Below are 17,875 nucleotides of genomic sequence, written 5' to 3' on the forward strand. Positions count from 1 at the left end.
AGAATATATTACCCAAAAATTATGGCATTAAAAAAATACAACTTGTTCCACAAAAAAAACCAATCCCTCATATGGCTATGACAATAGCAAAATTAAAAAGCTATGGCTCCTGGAATGCGATGATGAAAAAAAACTGAAAAATTAGATGGTCATTAAGATCCAAACAGACTTAGTCACTAAGGGGTTAAAGTGTCACTCCAGTGATTTTTTTTCCTCTTTCATTATATAACTATCCCCCCAGTAAATATACGTTAGCTAGTGTTACCTAGTTTACTTATTCTTTTCTATCGGAAACTTTGTGAAGTCCTTCACCTCAGGTGGGTCATGTGATCTCATTCTGACCACTTAAGATTTACTTGGCTTTATGTTCCTCTAAAAAGCCACTTTTCAGTCAGCAAAACTCATGTATCATGGACCCTAGTAGAAGGGAACACAAACTCCTATCATGTGTACCTCTGATTACAAGCTCCTGTCCCACACTTATAATGAAGGAGATCACAGCTCATCCTCCTCACTGTACACTTATGCTCTGTAACTTATTTAGGTGAATACACACACTAGTGATAATCACACTGTCCTCCCAGCAGGCAGAGATGGTATAGACTAACTGCTTAAAGGGGTTGTCTCGTGAAAGCAAGTGGGGTTATACACTTCTGTATGGCCATATTAATGCACTTTGTAATATACATCGTGCATTAAATATGAGCCATACAGAAGTTATTCACTTACCTGCTCCGTTGCTAGCGTCCTCGTCTCCATGGTTCCATCTAAATTCGCTGGCAGCTTGCTTTTTTAGACGTGCTTGCGCAGTCCGGTCTTCTCCTCTCTGCACGAGCCGCTTCAGTGTGCTCCCCGCTACAGCTCTTCTGCGCATGCTCGGGAGCGCGCTGGAGCGGCCATTCTGTACCATCCTCTGTTAGAGGAAGGTGCAGAGCCGCCCAGCTGTCCCGAGAAGCCGCCCAGCTGTCCCGCCGTCCTGCCGCCCAGGTAAGTGATGGGCCGGGGGGACTGCCGCTGCGCCGGGGGGGGGGGGGCTGTCGCTGTGTCGGGGGGGCTGTCGCTGTGTCGGGGGGGGGGGGGGGGCTGTCGCTGTGCCGGGGGGGGGGGCTGTCGCTGTGCCGGGGGGGGGGGGGGCTGTCGCTGGGCCGGGGCGGGGGGGCTGTCGCTGTTCCGGGGGGGGGGCTGTCGCTGTTCTGGGGGGGGGGGGGCTGTCGCTGTGCCGGGGGGGGGGGGGCTGTCGCTGTGCCGGGGGGGGGGGGGGGGGGCTGTCGCTGTGTCGGGGGGGGGGGGCTGTCGCTGTTCCGGGGGGGGGGCTGTCGCTGGGTCGGGGCCGGGGGGGGGGGGGGGCTGCCGCTGGGCCGGGGCCGGGGGGGCCTTCGTCTGTTGTCAGGGGTCTAGCGCCGGTTACCTGCTGCCTGGCGGTGGGTGACTGTGTGCCGTGGTCGGCCGCGTTCAATCCAGGGGTCCGGTCGGCGGCTGCGGGGCGTCTGGTTGTCAGGGAGACATAGCTGGTAGCGTCTCGGGAGCGCGCACGTCGGGCTACAGCAAGCGATGGGAAAAGAGCCGGCGGCCATCTTGGGAAAATTTTTATAAGTTGCTGAAACGCTGGAACTGTAAGTACAAACCAGCTAGAAAAGTCATTTACAGGGGGGCTTAGTAATGTATGCTTAATTAGGGGGACTGGGCAAAAAAAAAAAATTCACTGCTTCCTCGAGACAACCCCTTTAAGTGATGCGTTGCTGATGTATCATAGAACTGATAGCACAGAATAATGAAAGAGAAAGCAGAGACAAATCTCACCATAGAGATGTAGCGGATAAGTGTCAGCCAGGAGGGCTGCACTACATGGATGTGACAGCAATATACAGTGGAGGCACTCAGAGTGTGACAGACAATCAGGTGAGGGGTGCAGGGATGAAAAATGTGTTTTTGCCAGTGTGGCCCTTTTAAAGAATAGACAGAAAAAAAACACATTTTGGTGACATGTTCTCTGAGATATAAAGGGTGTGATAATAAAAACCACCAGTAGGTGGCACAGTGAGCCTTTTGAAACTAAACTATGTTATTGCTCAGTGAATTTGCTGGAGCTGCTACATATGAAAAGAGCTGTAATATAAAACCGGTTATACGCAGTAAGATATGTCAGCAACAGAAGCCACCACACAGGTCTGAACACGGCCGCACTAGTCCTGGGCAGGACTTTAGTAGAAGATCGGAGGAATCTTCTACTAGTTCTGCCCAGTCTTCAAGCTCTGCTCTTCCACAACTCCACATCCTGATGAACACTAGAAGGGACGCTGCTGCCGGGCAGTTGTGCCCACGCCATTATACCCCCTCTAAGCCGCTATTCTTAACCCCTTAGGGACAAGGCTATTTTTTAGTTTAAGGTCCACTTTGATTGTCACTGTTGCATTGCAAGAGCAATAACTTGTTCATATAGCTGTAGGAGGGCTTGTTTTTTTTTTGGGGGGGGGGGGACAAGTTGTATTTTTTAATGGCATTACTCTGGGGTACATATAATGTGTTGATAATTTTTATTACAATTTTTCAGGTGCAGATGGAAAAAAAATGTCCAGAAGTTCTGCCATTGTTTTTCAGGTTTGTTTTTATGTCGCTCACCATCCGGTAAAAATAACGTGCTAACTTTATTATCGGGCTCAGCACGAATAGGCCTCATGTCCACGGGGAAATTATATATTTAGCAAATCTGCACGTGAAAAAAACGCAAATCCGCATCCCATAGCAAAGCATTGACCATCCGCAGTTAATTAAATAGCCGCGGATGGTATTTTAAGTGATTTGTGGATTTCACGCGCGTGAATTAAAAACGCAACATGCGCGTCACGCGCGCGGGAGCTCATACAGCTCATATCTCAATTCATCTCCTGTATGAAAAAAAAAGACATTTCTAGTGCATCCGCAGCAGAAATCCGCGCGGGCCTGATGTTCACTGTGGACATGAGGCCTTATTTCGATGTCCGTATATCGTCCGGGTTTTCTCGCCCAGCCGATATACGCTGTCCCTCTCTGCAGGGGGAGGAGGCGGGCCAGGAGCAGTGCACTGAGCTCCACCCTCTCACCGCTCCTTGCAATGGGAGGGGGTGGAACTTAGCGCCGACCCCGTTCCCGCTCCTCCCATTGCAGACAGTGGCGAGGGGCTGGAGCTCAGTGCACTGCTCCTCCCCCTGCAGAGAGAGACAGCGTATATCAGCCGGGCGTGAAAACCCAAGCGATATACGCACGTCGGAATAAGCTCTTACTGTGATACCAAGTTAGTAGAGATTTTTTCCCCTACTTTTGCACAATAAAAACACATTTTTAAATCTGCATTGCCGCATCCTAAGGCCGGGCTGACACGGGCATATGATTACTGTGTATTACGCGTGTGAGGATACACAATAGTTCACAGGTAATCAAATACATTGCCTTACACAGTTTTGCTCACATTTGCGAGTAGGAATTGCATAATATGCAAGAGCAAAAAAAGAACGCAGCGTGAGCTATTTGGCCACTTCAAGGAAGCAGTTACATGATCAGATCATGTGACCACTGTGGCCAATCACTAGTCCAACCGACATGTGACCAGCTGTTGGAGAGTGAACAGACTGCCAGGAAGAGCAGGAGAGGTCCAGCCCTTTATTTTACGGTACGAGGGCACGCTCACACCTAGACGAGATGGGGCACATTTTCAGCAGTGGAAAATCCACATAAATCCGCGCAATTTCTGTGTCAAATTCCACACTTTTTTTCCAGAGCGTGAAATCAGCTGTGAGTCCGTACAAAAACCAGACAGATTTTGGTGAGGATCCGCAAATAATTTCACCCTTGAGTACAAGGCCTCCTTCCCACGAGCGTGACGGGCTCCGCAGCGTAATATTCCGCTGCAAAGCCCGTCACGGCGCCCCCCAGAGCCCCTATACTTACCTGCGGGAGATAGCGTGAAATCGCTTCCCCGCCCACCGCCGCGCGTCACCGCCCGTCACCGCCCACCGCCCTCGCGTCACCAGCCGTGTCACGTGCACGGCCGGCCGTGTCACGTGACGCGGCCGGACCGCGTCATTTGGCGTCATATGACGCTCGGCGGTGGGCGGGAAAGCGTTTTTTCACGCTATCTCCCGCTGGTTACAGCGGGAGATAGCGTGAACGGACGGCTTCCATTGACTGCAATGGAAGCCGTCAGTGCGTACAGCCCGTCCTCACCCGCAGAAAATAGAGCATGCTGCGGGTGAGGACGGGAGAAATCGCGGTGCGTAATTCCGCGGTGGAATTACGCATCGTGAGCATTGTGCTATTAGGTTCAATAGAACCTAATAGCTGCGGGCAACGCAGTGGATTTTCGCCGCGAATTACGCGGCGGAAATCCGTTCGTGGGAAGGAGGCCCAAGGGTTTGTGAAGTCTGTTGCGGATCTGCCACAATGGTGCGAATTTTGACTCAACTTTTGACACAGAAATGACGTGGATTTTCGGCTGCAGGAAACCCCCACCATTTCCGCTACGTGTGAGCGTATTCTAAAAGGGGTTTTCCGAAACTAAACTATTGATTGGCGGAGGTCCACCACTTGTGAGCCCTGCAGATCAGCTGGTTGGAGCAGTCATGGTGCTCAGCCAAGTGCTGCGGCCACTTCTCACCTGATGCCATGGTCACCAGTCCTGAGGAAAGGCCATTTATCATTTAATACCAGAAAACCCCATTTTATATAGCAAGGGGGAATAATTACTGTGAGGGCACACAGGGGAACTAAATGCTGTGGGGCCACAGAGGATAATTACTGTGGGGCCACAAAGGGGAAATATTTCATGTGGCGCTACCACGGGGAGCTAATTATTGTAGGGCCGCAATCAAAGTACTAATGACCACTTGTCAATGAGTGACTGAGTTACATGCTCCGCCCCTGATCACACGACAGTGACGTCATCACAGGTCCTTCATCTCAGCAAGCAGCTGAATCGCTGGACCTCCGCCCCTGATCACATGACAGTGACGTCATCACAGGTCCTTCATCTCAGCAAGCAGCTGAATCGCTGGACCTCCGCCCCTGATCACATGACAGTGACGTCATCACAGGTCCTTCATCTCAGCAAGCAGCTGAATCGCTGGACCTCCGCCCCTGATCACATGACAGTGACGTCATCACAGGTCCTTCATCTCAGCAAGCAGCTGAATCGCTGGACCTCCGCCCCTGATCACATGACAGTGACGTCATCACAGGTCCTTCATCTCAGCAAGCAGCTGTATCGCTGGACCTCCGCCCCTGATCACATGACAGTGACGTCATCACAGCTCCTTCAATGAGTTACACGTGATGTCATGTACTATAGATTATATTATAAGTGGCGCATTGTGCTACCAGAAATACTGGTACTATAAATAATACTAATAACTAGTAGGGATTAATATCTGCGAGGACACTAAGGTCAGCTAATAAATGTGGATCTACAAAGTGGGGCAACAAAGAATAACTAATTAATGGGGCGCTAGAAAGTGGAGCTTATTGGCCAATAAAGGGATCTAACAGCTGTGGGGCCACAAGGGGTGCATTATTTTATGGTAGATATGGTTATCTTGTGTGAGAGGGACGCATTGGGGAGAGTGCAGTCTGAACATGTCATAATTTAAAAGGGGGCACAGTGGGCGTTATAATTAAAGGGGTTGTACGTAGATCTAAAGGACAGATAACTATGACTGATGCCCAGCTGATGGAACCCCCACAGATTCCGAAAACAAGCGTCCCCTCATGTGCCTCCACCCCATTTATTTCTATGACAGCACTGTAAATTGGTGAATACCAGCATTCGTCAATCTCCAGAACGCTCACTGAAATAAATGGAACAGCAGCACTTCGAACCTGTGCTCGATTCATGTAGGGACCATCAGGAGCCCTGGATTGATGGAGGTCCCAACGGTCGGACCCCCATCATAAAGTTATCATACAATGGAGCATAATGTTATTTGTGTAACCCCTTTAATTTCAGGGGCACAGTGTATTATAATTCGCTTCAGAGGGGCACAGTGGGTGTTCTGATCAATTATATTTCTAGAGCCAACACTATTGTCAGGTGCCACAGTGTGTGATGCTATTATTTTCAGAGGAGCCAAAGACAACTGAGCTGCAAATTTCACAAAGGCCAGAATTAGCTGGAGAAGTCATGTAGGTCTGGACCAGATGGAGGAGAAAAGGAACAAATTCAGAGGATGTCACCTGTTATTCACTGAGGGCCACTGTGCATTCTAGCTCTGGTTGTGTCACGTCAGAATTGCACTTATGTGTAAGAGCTGCAGTGTTGTAGTTTGTGAAAGTACAACTCTCGACATATCGTATCGACAAGGTGATACAGGGAGCTGTAGCTTCACGTTGTAAAGATGTCTACAGCCCACGACGGGTTGGCAGTAACGTTTTGGAATAAGAAATACACCAAAGCGTTTCTGGCAACATACATATATAACATGTCTGGGCCGCAGCGCCTTTCACGCTCGCTCATTTTTCCTCCCTACCCCAATTATTATTTTTTCTACCGCAGGGTTGGGGGCAGTCTGCGGTGGGTCGGCCTGTCATTCTGTACACCAGCACTTTAATGTAATTAGAGGAAACATAGGATAGACCATAGGAAATTAGCCTCCTCCGATCTCGATACTGCACTCTTAGAAAAGAGCTTACCACATCGGTATATGAAAGCTGCGCTGTGATTGGTTGCCATGGACAACCAACCAAAGACAGATTTTCTTCTAGACCGCTTTCATAAATCGGCCCCATGGTGCTCGTCTTGCAACAGTGAATATGTATTGTGGAAGGCTATGGGCAAAGTAGATCAATTTAGGAATCGCAAGATCCCTTCGTCGACAAGTACCAAACCATCTACTAAATGAAGAATGACGTGTCGGCGAGGCGGAGATCTCAGACCCTGAAACCAATCTGAAGAACGTGTGCAGGAACTGAGAGGATTCAACAAGGCGGAACGCGTAAGTAACTGTATGGGGTTGCCGATTATGACTGGTAGAGGACTTCTGGACCCCTTCCTGTACTTTGATGAACTGCGGTCTCGGGCCATGTGCGTTCACAGAATACGAAGCCCCGGTCTACTGACAATCCCCACCATCGCAGCGCCAGAAATCAGTGTTGGGTGCGCCGGGTCAGGAATACGAGGAGTGGGCCCAATTGTTTTCAAATCACCTGCAAACACCGCAGTTTATACGGACGCGTTTGACGGGTTTTATGACCAACCAACATGAGAACAAAGAATATCCTGCTTTTTCTAACAAGTTGGGGCAATGTGCCGCGCCTCACTGGGGGTCCATGAAATGGAGAGTTAACTGTGAGAAGGGGTTATGGCCGCCGCCGCCGCGAAAACACTGCTTAAAAATCGAAAACTCACCGACGTCCCCTGTAATTTTTGTTTCCAATAGCAACCAATCACAGCTCAGCTTTCATCTCTTATACTGCTGAGGTAACTTGAAAGCTGCGCTGTGATTGGTTGCTACGGGCAACACAGATTTTCTTTTGGCCCGCTTCCATACCAGTGTGGTGCAGGGCTCATTGTTGTGGCCCACTTTGTATATTCCAGGACCGCTAGTCATAAGATCGCCGCATGTGAAATGTAACGGTGTATTACGGCGTTTATACACAAGTGCGAACGGATCAATGACAATCAGTGGACTTTCATCGGCTCTATTCACCACGTGTTGCGTGCACGCAATACGCAATTAAATGGCGCTGGTGTGAGCCCGACCTTACACGCGGTGATCAGAGTCAATGAACGTATAAGATTATCTACTGCGGAAATTACGCACGTAAAATAGAATGCAGCCTGTTGTTTTCCCCCCGTACAGCCCCACTGTTTTCTATGTACGCAGTCCATACGTAATTACGTTGCGGACGTGCGGTGGATTTTACGCATGTTGCGAGGAAACATCAGAAGAAAGTTTTAAAAACAAAAAGAAGCCATGAAGGCGGTGGAGGCCGGCGTGCGTGAAGTGCGCTGTTCATGCGCAGGCAAAACGCAACAACATGCAGCGATACGCAGGTCCCCGCGGCGGTAAAACAGTGCGATTTTTCTGCAGCGTTTAGCCGTACGGTTGATCAGTGTGCAGCACCGTAAAACGCACGGCGTCCAGGGGTTTACACCAAACGGGACACCAATGGCGCTCACATTTGTATCAGTGATCGCTCCTTTCCCCACCTGGCCGCGTTCACGCTGAACGATTATCAGATTCGGATGATCCAGCGACTTGTGTTTAACGATGGTTCCGTGTAACGGCGCCCTGAGGCTTATCCACACGAACGCATGTGTGCTGCGGATTACGGGCGGTAGAGCGAGCGGCGCCCACTAATATCAGCGGCATTTATCAGGTGTATTTCTGGCGCGCACATTTCCGTCAAACGCACCGATTAGCCGATTGAACCTCATTGCCCGGGCTACTTTCCTGCGGCCCACCTTATAGATTTAAACTTGAGCTATGTAAAAGTGCAGCTGTTCCTAGAAGCTACTCGGCCGCCATGGACAAGGGGTCTCTATGAAGGACTACTTCTGGCTCCAGCCTGGCGCTACCTGCAGGGGTGTGTCAGTGCACCTACAGCCCGGTTGCTAAGCAACAGAGTAGCGGGGCGGCACTCACCGGTCACCGCAGCCTCGTACAGGCGGAGCGCCGCTCTGAAGTGATAGAGGAGCAGCAGCGCCCCCACCAGGAGCAGCAGCCACACGTACACTCGGTGTCTGCACAGCCAGCCCTTCATCCGGGGAAGGAGAGCAGGCCTGGAGGCGCCAACACCAGCAGACTCCGCCATGTTTGTTGTCCCCGCCGCTCTGGCAGGAAAAAAATGGGCGGGGCTCGGCTGCGGATTGGGCGAGAGCAGCACGTGAGAGGTGAGCGGGGACTTGGCAGGGTCCGCCGTGTCCCCCTACAGCAGGGACCCTGTGAGATGTACAGCGTAGTCAGCCACTGCCGTGAGAGCCGGCTGCGGGCAGCACACACCAAACGCAGCGCTGCTCTCCACAGACAATGATAGAACGACTCCACCAAAATGGCGTCCGCTCAGGATCCCCACTTCCGCTTTGGACCGGAAGTTCCCCTCCCTTCCCACGGTGCTTTGCGCTCTCCTCACAGTGGGGCTGGGCCAGTTGGAGCCAAGATGGCAGACTACGAGGATCGGGTGTCTGATGAGGAGAAGGTAAATAGCCTTTGTGGAGGTTGTGATGTGTGTTCTTGCTACCGGAGGACGGAGATAACCCCCGCTTGTCGTCCGCGGCCATGTTATTCCCGCCAGTGACTGCTCTCCGGTAGGGCGCTATGTGCACTAGTATAGAACACCTGGGCCCGGCAGGTGACTGGTTAACAGCTGCTGCTCTCCCGGACGGTGTTGTGCGGGTGGGCGACGCCGGGGACTGACAGCTGTCATGTGGTTGCTAGAGGCAACGGTACCGGATGTGCTGCAGTGTTATCAGTCCCCACAAGTTACAGGAGGGAAGAAAGGACTGCTTCCTGCCTCTCAAGCTGCGTCTTCGTAGATGTCAGGCGACCGCCACTGCGACGTCAGCGGGTCCCGGCAAGGCTGGGGTGTTTGTGATCTGCAGGTTGTGACAAGTCGCTGCCATCACTTAGATCAGGAGATGTTGGGTGTCCGCTGTCAACAGCCGGTGGCACTGTAAGTGAAGGTACGGGCTGTTAGCTGGCGGCGTGTCGTGGTGGGTTATTTTATGTAGACGGGCCCGCTCCCTGGTTCCCGCTGAAGTCCGTACGCCGGACAGAAATCGGACTCTTTTCAGAGTCCTGTGTGCGCCCCCTACATCCTTCCATGGGACTGAGTCCGGCGCACAGACCTCGGGCGGACACCGCCGGTGACTATAGCGAATACATCCCCGCCATGTTGTCTAACAGCACCGTAAGTTGGGGCGGTTTTAGACGAGCCGATTTACCGATCCCATAGGCCAGTGACGCCATTGTTCGCTCCGCAGCTGTTTATACAGCAGATACATCGTTGGCGCAGGAATCGGTCAGTCGCTCATATTCGCTGTATACGGGATTGCGATGGACTGACTGAGCGCCGGTTATACCGAGCCGTGATGGGTTTTATGTAAACGATTGGCATTCATCATTCAGTCGTTGCCACGCTTAGACCGGACCGCTATCGTTCAGTTTTGCTCGTTCGCACGATTGTTCTGAATGCTAATCGTTCCGTCCACAAGGGGGCGTTAGATCGTGGCACTTTAGGCAGGTGACTCTTCCCTTTAAGGGGTTGTCCAATGACATCCGAACACTATAGAGCATAAACCTCTTTGTGATCGCCACTCCCACCTTGGCAGACTTGGCATCATACCATGGCTGTCTGGCATAAAATACTGCTTTTCCGTACGGGTCGGCTGTGCGGTTCTGTTTCCAGGCTGCAGTCAGCCCGTCACGTCCCGATGACCGCGGAGTCCGCCGCTGGATGTGATGGCCTATTTACACGACCGCTCAGGCTGAATGTGGCCTGCAAATATGGCGTCCACGAGGAGACCCGAAGCCACCAGCAGGGGGCGCACAGAGAGTCGTGAGTATCAGCTCTTTAAACTGTTCGTAAAAAGGGGTTGTGCCAAGTTATTGCGTTATCCCCATCCAATGGGTAGAGTGGAGGTCCCGCTGCTGGGACCCCTTCAGATCCTCAGAATGGGGGTCCAGTTGGTTGCCGAGTGAACGAAGCGGAGGCGCCAGAGACTAGAGTTCAAGCACTTTGTAATCCCCAGCACTGACCTTGGATCAGCAGACCCCTATGTAACCAACTGGACCCCCATCCTCAGGACTGGTAGTGGTCCCAGCGGTCGGGCCCCCACAGATCATAACATAATCCCCTGTTCCTGTGAGTAGGGGAATAACTTTCTAACTTGGCACAACTGTTAATGATGGCGTGTAACTACAGCGGGGCACCGGGCTGGCAATGAGTTGCAGGAAGGATGGGGGGGGGGCTCTGCATTCATGGAAGTTGTCTTAGCTGAAACCGGCCCTTTAAAAGAGGGTGTTGTTCGATGTGAACCGTCCCCCAGAAGTAAACGGAGGCAGGCGTCTCATTGCTTGAACCCCCATTAGTCTATCAAGCATGGAGTTTTTTGGAAGTATAGAGGAAAACCTGTAGGATGTGTTCACATGGGAAGAGCGCCATCTGTGTCCAAGATGGACTGAACTTGCACGGGAAAAAACTCATTCATTTGAATGGGTTCATTCATGTGACTAATTTTTCACTCAAGCCAATGGTCCATGTTTGAAAAATCGCTGCAAGGCCTATTTTCATAGGAGTAAGTGCCGCGTCCCACATATCACACCAAGGGGCGTCTTTGCGATGTGAGTTGTCCCTGAGAATCTGAGGTGCTGCTCACTCCCGGCCGCGGGAATCCGGTCTTGGGGAGGTTTCATACAGGGTTAAAAACATTTTTTAAGCAGGAAGCAGAAGTGATCTCTTTAGACTCCCCATGTCTCCCGAATCTATAATCTTCTGGTTTGGGCATGTGAAAACCTGGGGTACAGTCACACAACAGAATTTGCGCTGGATCCTTCCGCACATGGCACGGATTTAGCTTTGTCAGTGATATGGCATGGGTTCCCATTGAAAGTAATGTGGTGCGGATCTGATGCGGAATCTGTGTGCGAAGGATTTCTGGGGCAGTTTTTGATGCAGCTTATTGAGTCAAAACCAGAAGATCCAGCAGATAGAAGTCCTTCCTTTATATCTCCCCTTCTATATCCATTTCTGGCTCAAGAAACTGCCATAAAACCTGTGGGCGCTCGCTTAGACTGCTGTATCTACACTAGTGGCCGGCAGAGGAACTGCAGGTAAACCTACTTGTGTGAGCACTGGTATTGTGCAGTGCTGAGTGTAATCAGTGGCCGGTCTAGTAATAAATGGCATGTCTTCCGGATGGTTCTGGAAGAGGCCGTATGGACGAGTTGTCATGAGTGGATAATCCCTTTTACATGGAACACTTATCGTTAAAATGAGTGAAAATGAATGATCATTCAGTGTAAACGCAGCCAACGATCGAACAACGAATGAGAAATTGTTCACTTTTCATTCATTTTCCGCAGGTATAAAAATCATCGGGTTAAATACAGATCGTTCAGTCATTCTTATTCATCTAGATAGAGAATGTGAATGACCGAACGACGTCGTTGGCTTGTTTAAATGAGAAACTGGCTTATCTCCTCTCCAATCACTCATCGCTGATAGACTGGTGTTCTAGTCCCGTCCAGCCACTACTGCACGGACTTTGCAGATTGTAAATGACCGCGCGCCTTTTTGGGCTGCGGATTCTGCATACAAGGGTTGAGCCCCTCAGCAAAATCCGCCCCACTTAGATGGGAATTTGGCGCTATCCCGTACCATGTGCACAATATGTATAGACCCCCAACTCCTGCTGGGTGAGTGCGGCGCCCCCTGGCTTGTCCTGGAGATCCTTGTATGCTGTTAGTAATAGCTGGGTGTCCTGAAGATCCAGCATGCTCGTCAGGCTCTTATTACACGGCCGGCCATAGGGTCGCCGCTCAGTCCTAAGAATAGCCCCTCGGCCAGAATAGCATCCCGCGCCTCTATAAGGAGACTTGTGGGGGCTCGCTGGCTGCTCATCTGTATTACCACAGCTGCAGAAGTGATCGGGAATGTATCAGGATATAGAAGGAAGCCCGCAGAGTCCGTCCATAACGGCTAATATAGATGATCTTCCAACCTGCCGTTTCTGTAGAGAGCGCGGCCACCGGGGTTTCATCGATGGTTAGTCCCAACTGGACAGCTCGTGTCTGGGGCCACTTTCGGGGTTACAGTTTTCCTGCTCTGTTCGGCGAGCAGGAAAGTGGAATCTTATGATGGAACCGAATGGACGCCATTGACTATTCCTTCTAGTATTTTGTGCCGGATCTGCGATGGAAGCTCTGAGCGGAGCCACCAGCACAGATGGGGCCGCGGCCTCAGGGCGCTACTATACGAGTGGCTGCTGCTAGCACTTGTTTCCCAACATTGCCTAATAGCGCTTATTGCTGGGCTGTGCTTGTAGGTTCAGCTCAACAAATGTCGGTAAAACCCGAGCGCTCATGTAATAACCGGCTTAGGCCGGGTTCAGCGTCACAGATCAGCACAAAATACTGGAAGCAATATCACTGCACGCAGCACTTTCTTCCGGTAACATGGCGGACAGCGGAGTGGAAACCGAACGACCGCCACTTGTAGTGAATGTGGTCCGTTCGGTTCCATCATAAGACGGATTCGTTCAGCTGCAGGGATTTCCCTCTCCTGCTCCCTGAATAAAGCAGGGAAGCGTAACCCTCGCCGCATGTGAGAGCAGAATTATGGCGCTATTGTATTTCCTTGGGCCGGTCACTGAGCCGATATCCTCAGGAAAAGCTGCACGTTAGGCCGGGCGCACACGAGCGTGTCGGTACAGCGCAAATCTCCCGTACGCAGCCATGTTTCTGCTCACACCAATAGCGCTAAGTACACATGCAAGAAAAATCACAGCATGTTCTCTCTGGGCACATGTGTACAGACACGCCAAGATAGTACCTGGCGATGGGCGGCGTGCAGCCAGTACACCGTGTCATCACATACTGACTGTGGGCCGCGCACATATATTTATCTATACACAGAGACAGACAGACAGATAGATAGACAGACTGTATGCAATAACCCTGGATGTCTGACAGTTGAAGCTGACTGGTCAGTTCTTTAGAGATTTTGTTGTCCATTTGGCAAACGGCTTTAAGGCCCAGTGCCCACAGGCGGGTTTGATTTGCGGATTCTGCGTGGGGCACCCTGCAAATCAAGCCATCCATAGGGAAGAATGGGTGTCCGCAAATTAAATAAAGCATGTGGATTTGATTTGCTGACCTTTTGGTCCAGAAAACAAACCTCAGCATGCTCCATTTCACTTCTGATCCCGCACTGACTGCTTTCATTGAGGTCGATTGATTTGCAGACGGCCGTGGATTCCGCGGGAAAGCAGGAGTTAAAATTTTTTTTTTTTTTTTTTTAAACTTCACTGCGCATGTGCAGCAGCCGATGCTTCCACACACCTGCGCAGTGAAGAGAATGAAGACCTGGACGGGTAAGCAGAAGACCTGCAGTGCCCTCGGCCGCGGGCAGGGTTGGATTCCGCTGCGGGCTCCCACATGCGATGTCCGATCAGCCTGTGGACATGGGCCTAAGAATATTTTTTAAAAAGCGTTCTCCTGTAAGGACGACTGCTGTCTATAAGCCCTATTAGCTATAAGTAAGCCATAGTGCCTATTCCTCAGCTTGCTGACCGCCATGGTATACCACTCTGCCCCCACACCGTAGTCATGTCCCATTCTGCACTGTAAAATAATAAAAAATATGGACATTAATGTCCCTGTGACTTGAGAAAACGTTTGACATGTTCTGGTGGCTGCCAGACCTTTAGGCAGGTGTGATCTATGGGCCGAGACCCCCGCTGATTGCCGACACAAGAGAGAGAAGCGGGCAGCTGAGGGCTGTGATCGATCGAGAAGCCATACACTGCCCGGCTCTTCCAGGTTTTAGTGTAGTCATTGTGGGTGGCTCGGCATCAGTGGGAACTTCTCACAATGTAATATCCAAGGTTTTCTGAAACCACAAGTGCACTTTTAACCCTTTCCAATCTGATTTCCTGCCACTTGCACACTCCCCAGCTCTTATACTATATGTATATTACACTATGCAGAAGAGAGCTCTGACTTCGGAGCTCTGTTCTGCATAGTGTTGGACCTCGCCCGACAAGGAAGCTATGCAGGAAAATCTCTGTCGGACGAGGTCACACACTCGCTTGGAATTGGTTAAGGGTACTAAGAGTCGCTAGAAAAATCTATAATTCTTGGACAGATCAGCGGCAAAAGTAGACCATCCGCCGAAGGACACGATGGCCGCTACTGGCATGGATATCACACAACAGAAAAAAGCTATTAAAAAACATTGCGGGAGCTCCCCTTTAGGGTCACCGAGGGTCGTGAACGCCTAAATGCCTAACAACAAGGGTACTTTTATGGAAAAACGCCCTAAAGAAGAGTCACACATTTAACGTACAGATTTGCTGCGAATTTTGCCCTTTGGGAAGTGCGACTGTTGCAGCACCCTGATTCAGGGACCAGCGATGAGCTGCAATACCCGATGCTACTTATGGAGTCACAGATGGCCAATGATGGGGCTGCACTTGTGTTCTCCTCTGCTCTTCGGGCTAACGTAGACTTCTGGGAAAGTTGGCCAAACCAATCGATATCAGCCAACTCGTGTGTATGTGGAGGCTTTCTGTTTTCCCCTCATCGGATACTGTTGGGGAGAAAAAAGAATGAATTGGCCATGTTGAGTTTCCACACCTTTTGTTGTTCCGGTGAAGATAAGTGTCCACCAGAGCTGTCCGGCTGTGGACCTCTACACGTTACACACATTGTTTGTCCGAACCGCGCGTTTGTGTATGGGGAAAATGGTTTTTAGCTGCCTGAGGGTTCAGCCGACCGCTGTTGCCGTGTAGCAGCTCCTTTACGCTCTGTTCTCGCCTACATCGAGGGTTTCGTTATGCGCCTTTACCATGATGTAGCGCCGAACCCGCTGTGCAGCGGAGCTCTGTGGTTTGTGCCGCCGTGTCTTTCATCGCACGCGTTGCAGCTTTTCCCGTTAAAGGGATTGTACCAAGTTATCCCAGATCTAGATGGTCGATCACTTGCTTATAGGCGGCGCTTATTCTTCTGGTATTTTGTGCCGGAACTACGATGGATCCTCTGGGGGTTCCAACACAGATGTGAACTGCTTGCTGTCGTCTGTTACTAAGGCTGTCCACGGGCGGGCGGAATATTGCGAGCAATATTCCACTGCGGGGAGCACTAATGTCACCACGATTTTCCGCAATGAACCTATCTTAATGATAGTCACCGCGGCATGCCGTGATTTTTAGACGTGAGCGGAAAATCACAAGCGTTTTTCCCGGGCTGCACTTTCCATAGTTATCCTATGGAAAGCGTGTCATGTGTGCTCCGCGTGTGATTTATCGCTGCAGATCACGCTATGACGAGTCGATGGGGACAGCCAGCCTTAGACTTCCATTAGAGGGTATTACACGTGGCTGGTCATCCTGGACATGGGCATATCTCTACATCAAGATGTTGGCGTACCCGCATTTTCAGGCGGCCTTTTGACGTGAGCGAATACGCAATTCTATATACCAATGAAGGCGGTGGAGATTGAATATACGCAGCAAATACACATGTATACACATTTACTGTGTATTGCATGCATATGCAAAATCTGTGTGTAATGCGCAGGACACATACAGGTGAGAGCCTTGTAACTACATGGGAAGAGTGACCCTGGACACGCGTGTGCCGTTGTAAAGGCCCATCTAGACACAACGATCGCTCAAAAGATGACTTTTGAATGATAATCATTGTCATTTACAGCGCAAGATGAGCGGAGGATGCAGAAGACAAGCGGGATGTTCCCACTTGTCTTCTGCATCCAGCTGTTCTCTGCACCGAGCGCCCCGCTGTTATACAGTCAAGCGCTCGAAGCGGAGGATGCAGAAGACAAGCGGGGATATGTCTTCTACATCCAGCTGTTTTCTGCACAGAGCGCCCGGCTGTTATACAGCTGAGTGCTCCGTGCAGGGTATGGAGAACACAGCTGGACTGCTCTGTTCTTCATACCCCGCCTGTCATCAGGGAGCGGGATACAGCTGAAACAATAGTATCAGCTGTATCCTGCTGTGAATCCCTGATAAGGCTCATCCTGATGGTTGTGTTGTAGGGGCACCAATGTGTATGGCACCCGGCCTGGCGAGTCATGTAAGTGACATTGTGCACAGTCTGGTCCTACGAGCGGCCTCCTGGCACTATCACAGGGTGCGGCTTCCTCTCCTCTCAGGCAAACATACATGAAGCAACACTTCCTCATTCTCTCATAGCGACGGGCGTCACTGGAAGGTTACCTACTGCTGGTGGGAACCATTTAGGAGAAAAGCCTAATTAGAATGGCCAGCGTGTGATGGATGCTGTGTGTGTATATGTATATATTAGTGTGTGAATTAATTAGTGTGTGTATATGTATGTATATATTAGTGTGTTATATGTATATATTAGTGTGTGTATATGTATGTATATATTAGTGTGTAATATATATATTTTCTCAATCCCAAAATGTGTCACTGTATTAAGGCCTCGTGTCCATGGGTGAGGTAGATTCTGCATGCGGGAGCCTGCAGCGGAGTCTGACCCTGCTTGCCTGTCTGTTCTTTTTTCTGTACTGTGCATGTGTGCGGAGGCGCGCGTATATATATATATATATATATATATATATATATATATATATATATATATATATATATATATATATATATATATATATATATATATATATATATATATATATATATAAATATTTGTTTTTATGTGCCGCAGATCAGATGACTTTCATTGACTTCAGTGGAAGCCGTCCGTGCAAGGACCACTGAAATTTAGCACGCTGTGATTTGATTTCCACATCCAATAGTCCGCAGAGCAAATCCTCGTGCTTTCCTAATTCAGCTGCGGATGCCCATGTTTCAATATACATAGATATGTTGGCGCTATGACAGGGCTGTCCCAGTGTAATTTGGGCCAGCGTGCATTTTTTTTGTATTTTTGCATGTGTAAAATATAACATGCATAGGTAATAACACGCAGAAATAAAGTAGACCTGCGAATACGAATATCCACACGCTGTAAAAATACACCGAGATCTGCTTGAGTGAGCCCTAAGAGGGTGGAGGGACCCGGGGTCACAGCCAGATGAAAGTGGACTGAAAAATGTTCCCACACCTCTAAGAGGGTAATAATGAAAGAAATATCGTGCACACGAGACGGCGACTCCATCGCGGCAAAGCCTGCGCTGCATCACA

General features: G+C 50.2%; 2 protein-coding genes across 7 annotated transcripts in view; one reads left to right on the forward strand and one right to left on the reverse strand.

Annotated features, from left to right (window-relative positions):
• ST7L (suppression of tumorigenicity 7 like) overlaps positions 1–8,923 on the reverse strand; it is a 126,935-nt gene extending 118,012 nt beyond the window's left edge. For 4 of the 6 annotated variants that reach the window (XM_066600047.1, XM_066600046.1, XM_066600043.1 and 1 more), the window contains exon 1: positions 8,613–8,824. In XM_066600047.1, the coding sequence (XP_066456144.1) occupies positions 8,613–8,781 (169 nt within the window). In that variant the 5' untranslated portion in view covers positions 8,782–8,824. Of the gene's footprint in view, positions 1–8,612 lie in introns of all 6 variants that reach the window. The other 2 variants (XM_066600042.1, XM_066600044.1) reach the window with 2 other exon arrangements.
• CAPZA1 (capping actin protein of muscle Z-line subunit alpha 1) overlaps positions 8,879–17,875 on the forward strand; it is a 39,850-nt gene continuing 30,853 nt past the window's right edge. The window contains exon 1 of the mRNA XM_066600049.1: positions 8,879–9,165. Within this exon, the coding sequence (XP_066456146.1) occupies positions 9,019–9,165 (147 nt within the window). The 5' untranslated portion in view covers positions 8,879–9,018. The remainder of the gene's footprint in view (positions 9,166–17,875) is intronic.

The sequence above is a fragment of the Eleutherodactylus coqui genome, chromosome 4 (assembly GCF_035609145.1).
Source record: "Eleutherodactylus coqui strain aEleCoq1 chromosome 4, aEleCoq1.hap1, whole genome shotgun sequence".
Lineage (NCBI taxonomy): Eukaryota > Metazoa > Chordata > Amphibia > Anura > Eleutherodactylidae > Eleutherodactylus > Eleutherodactylus coqui.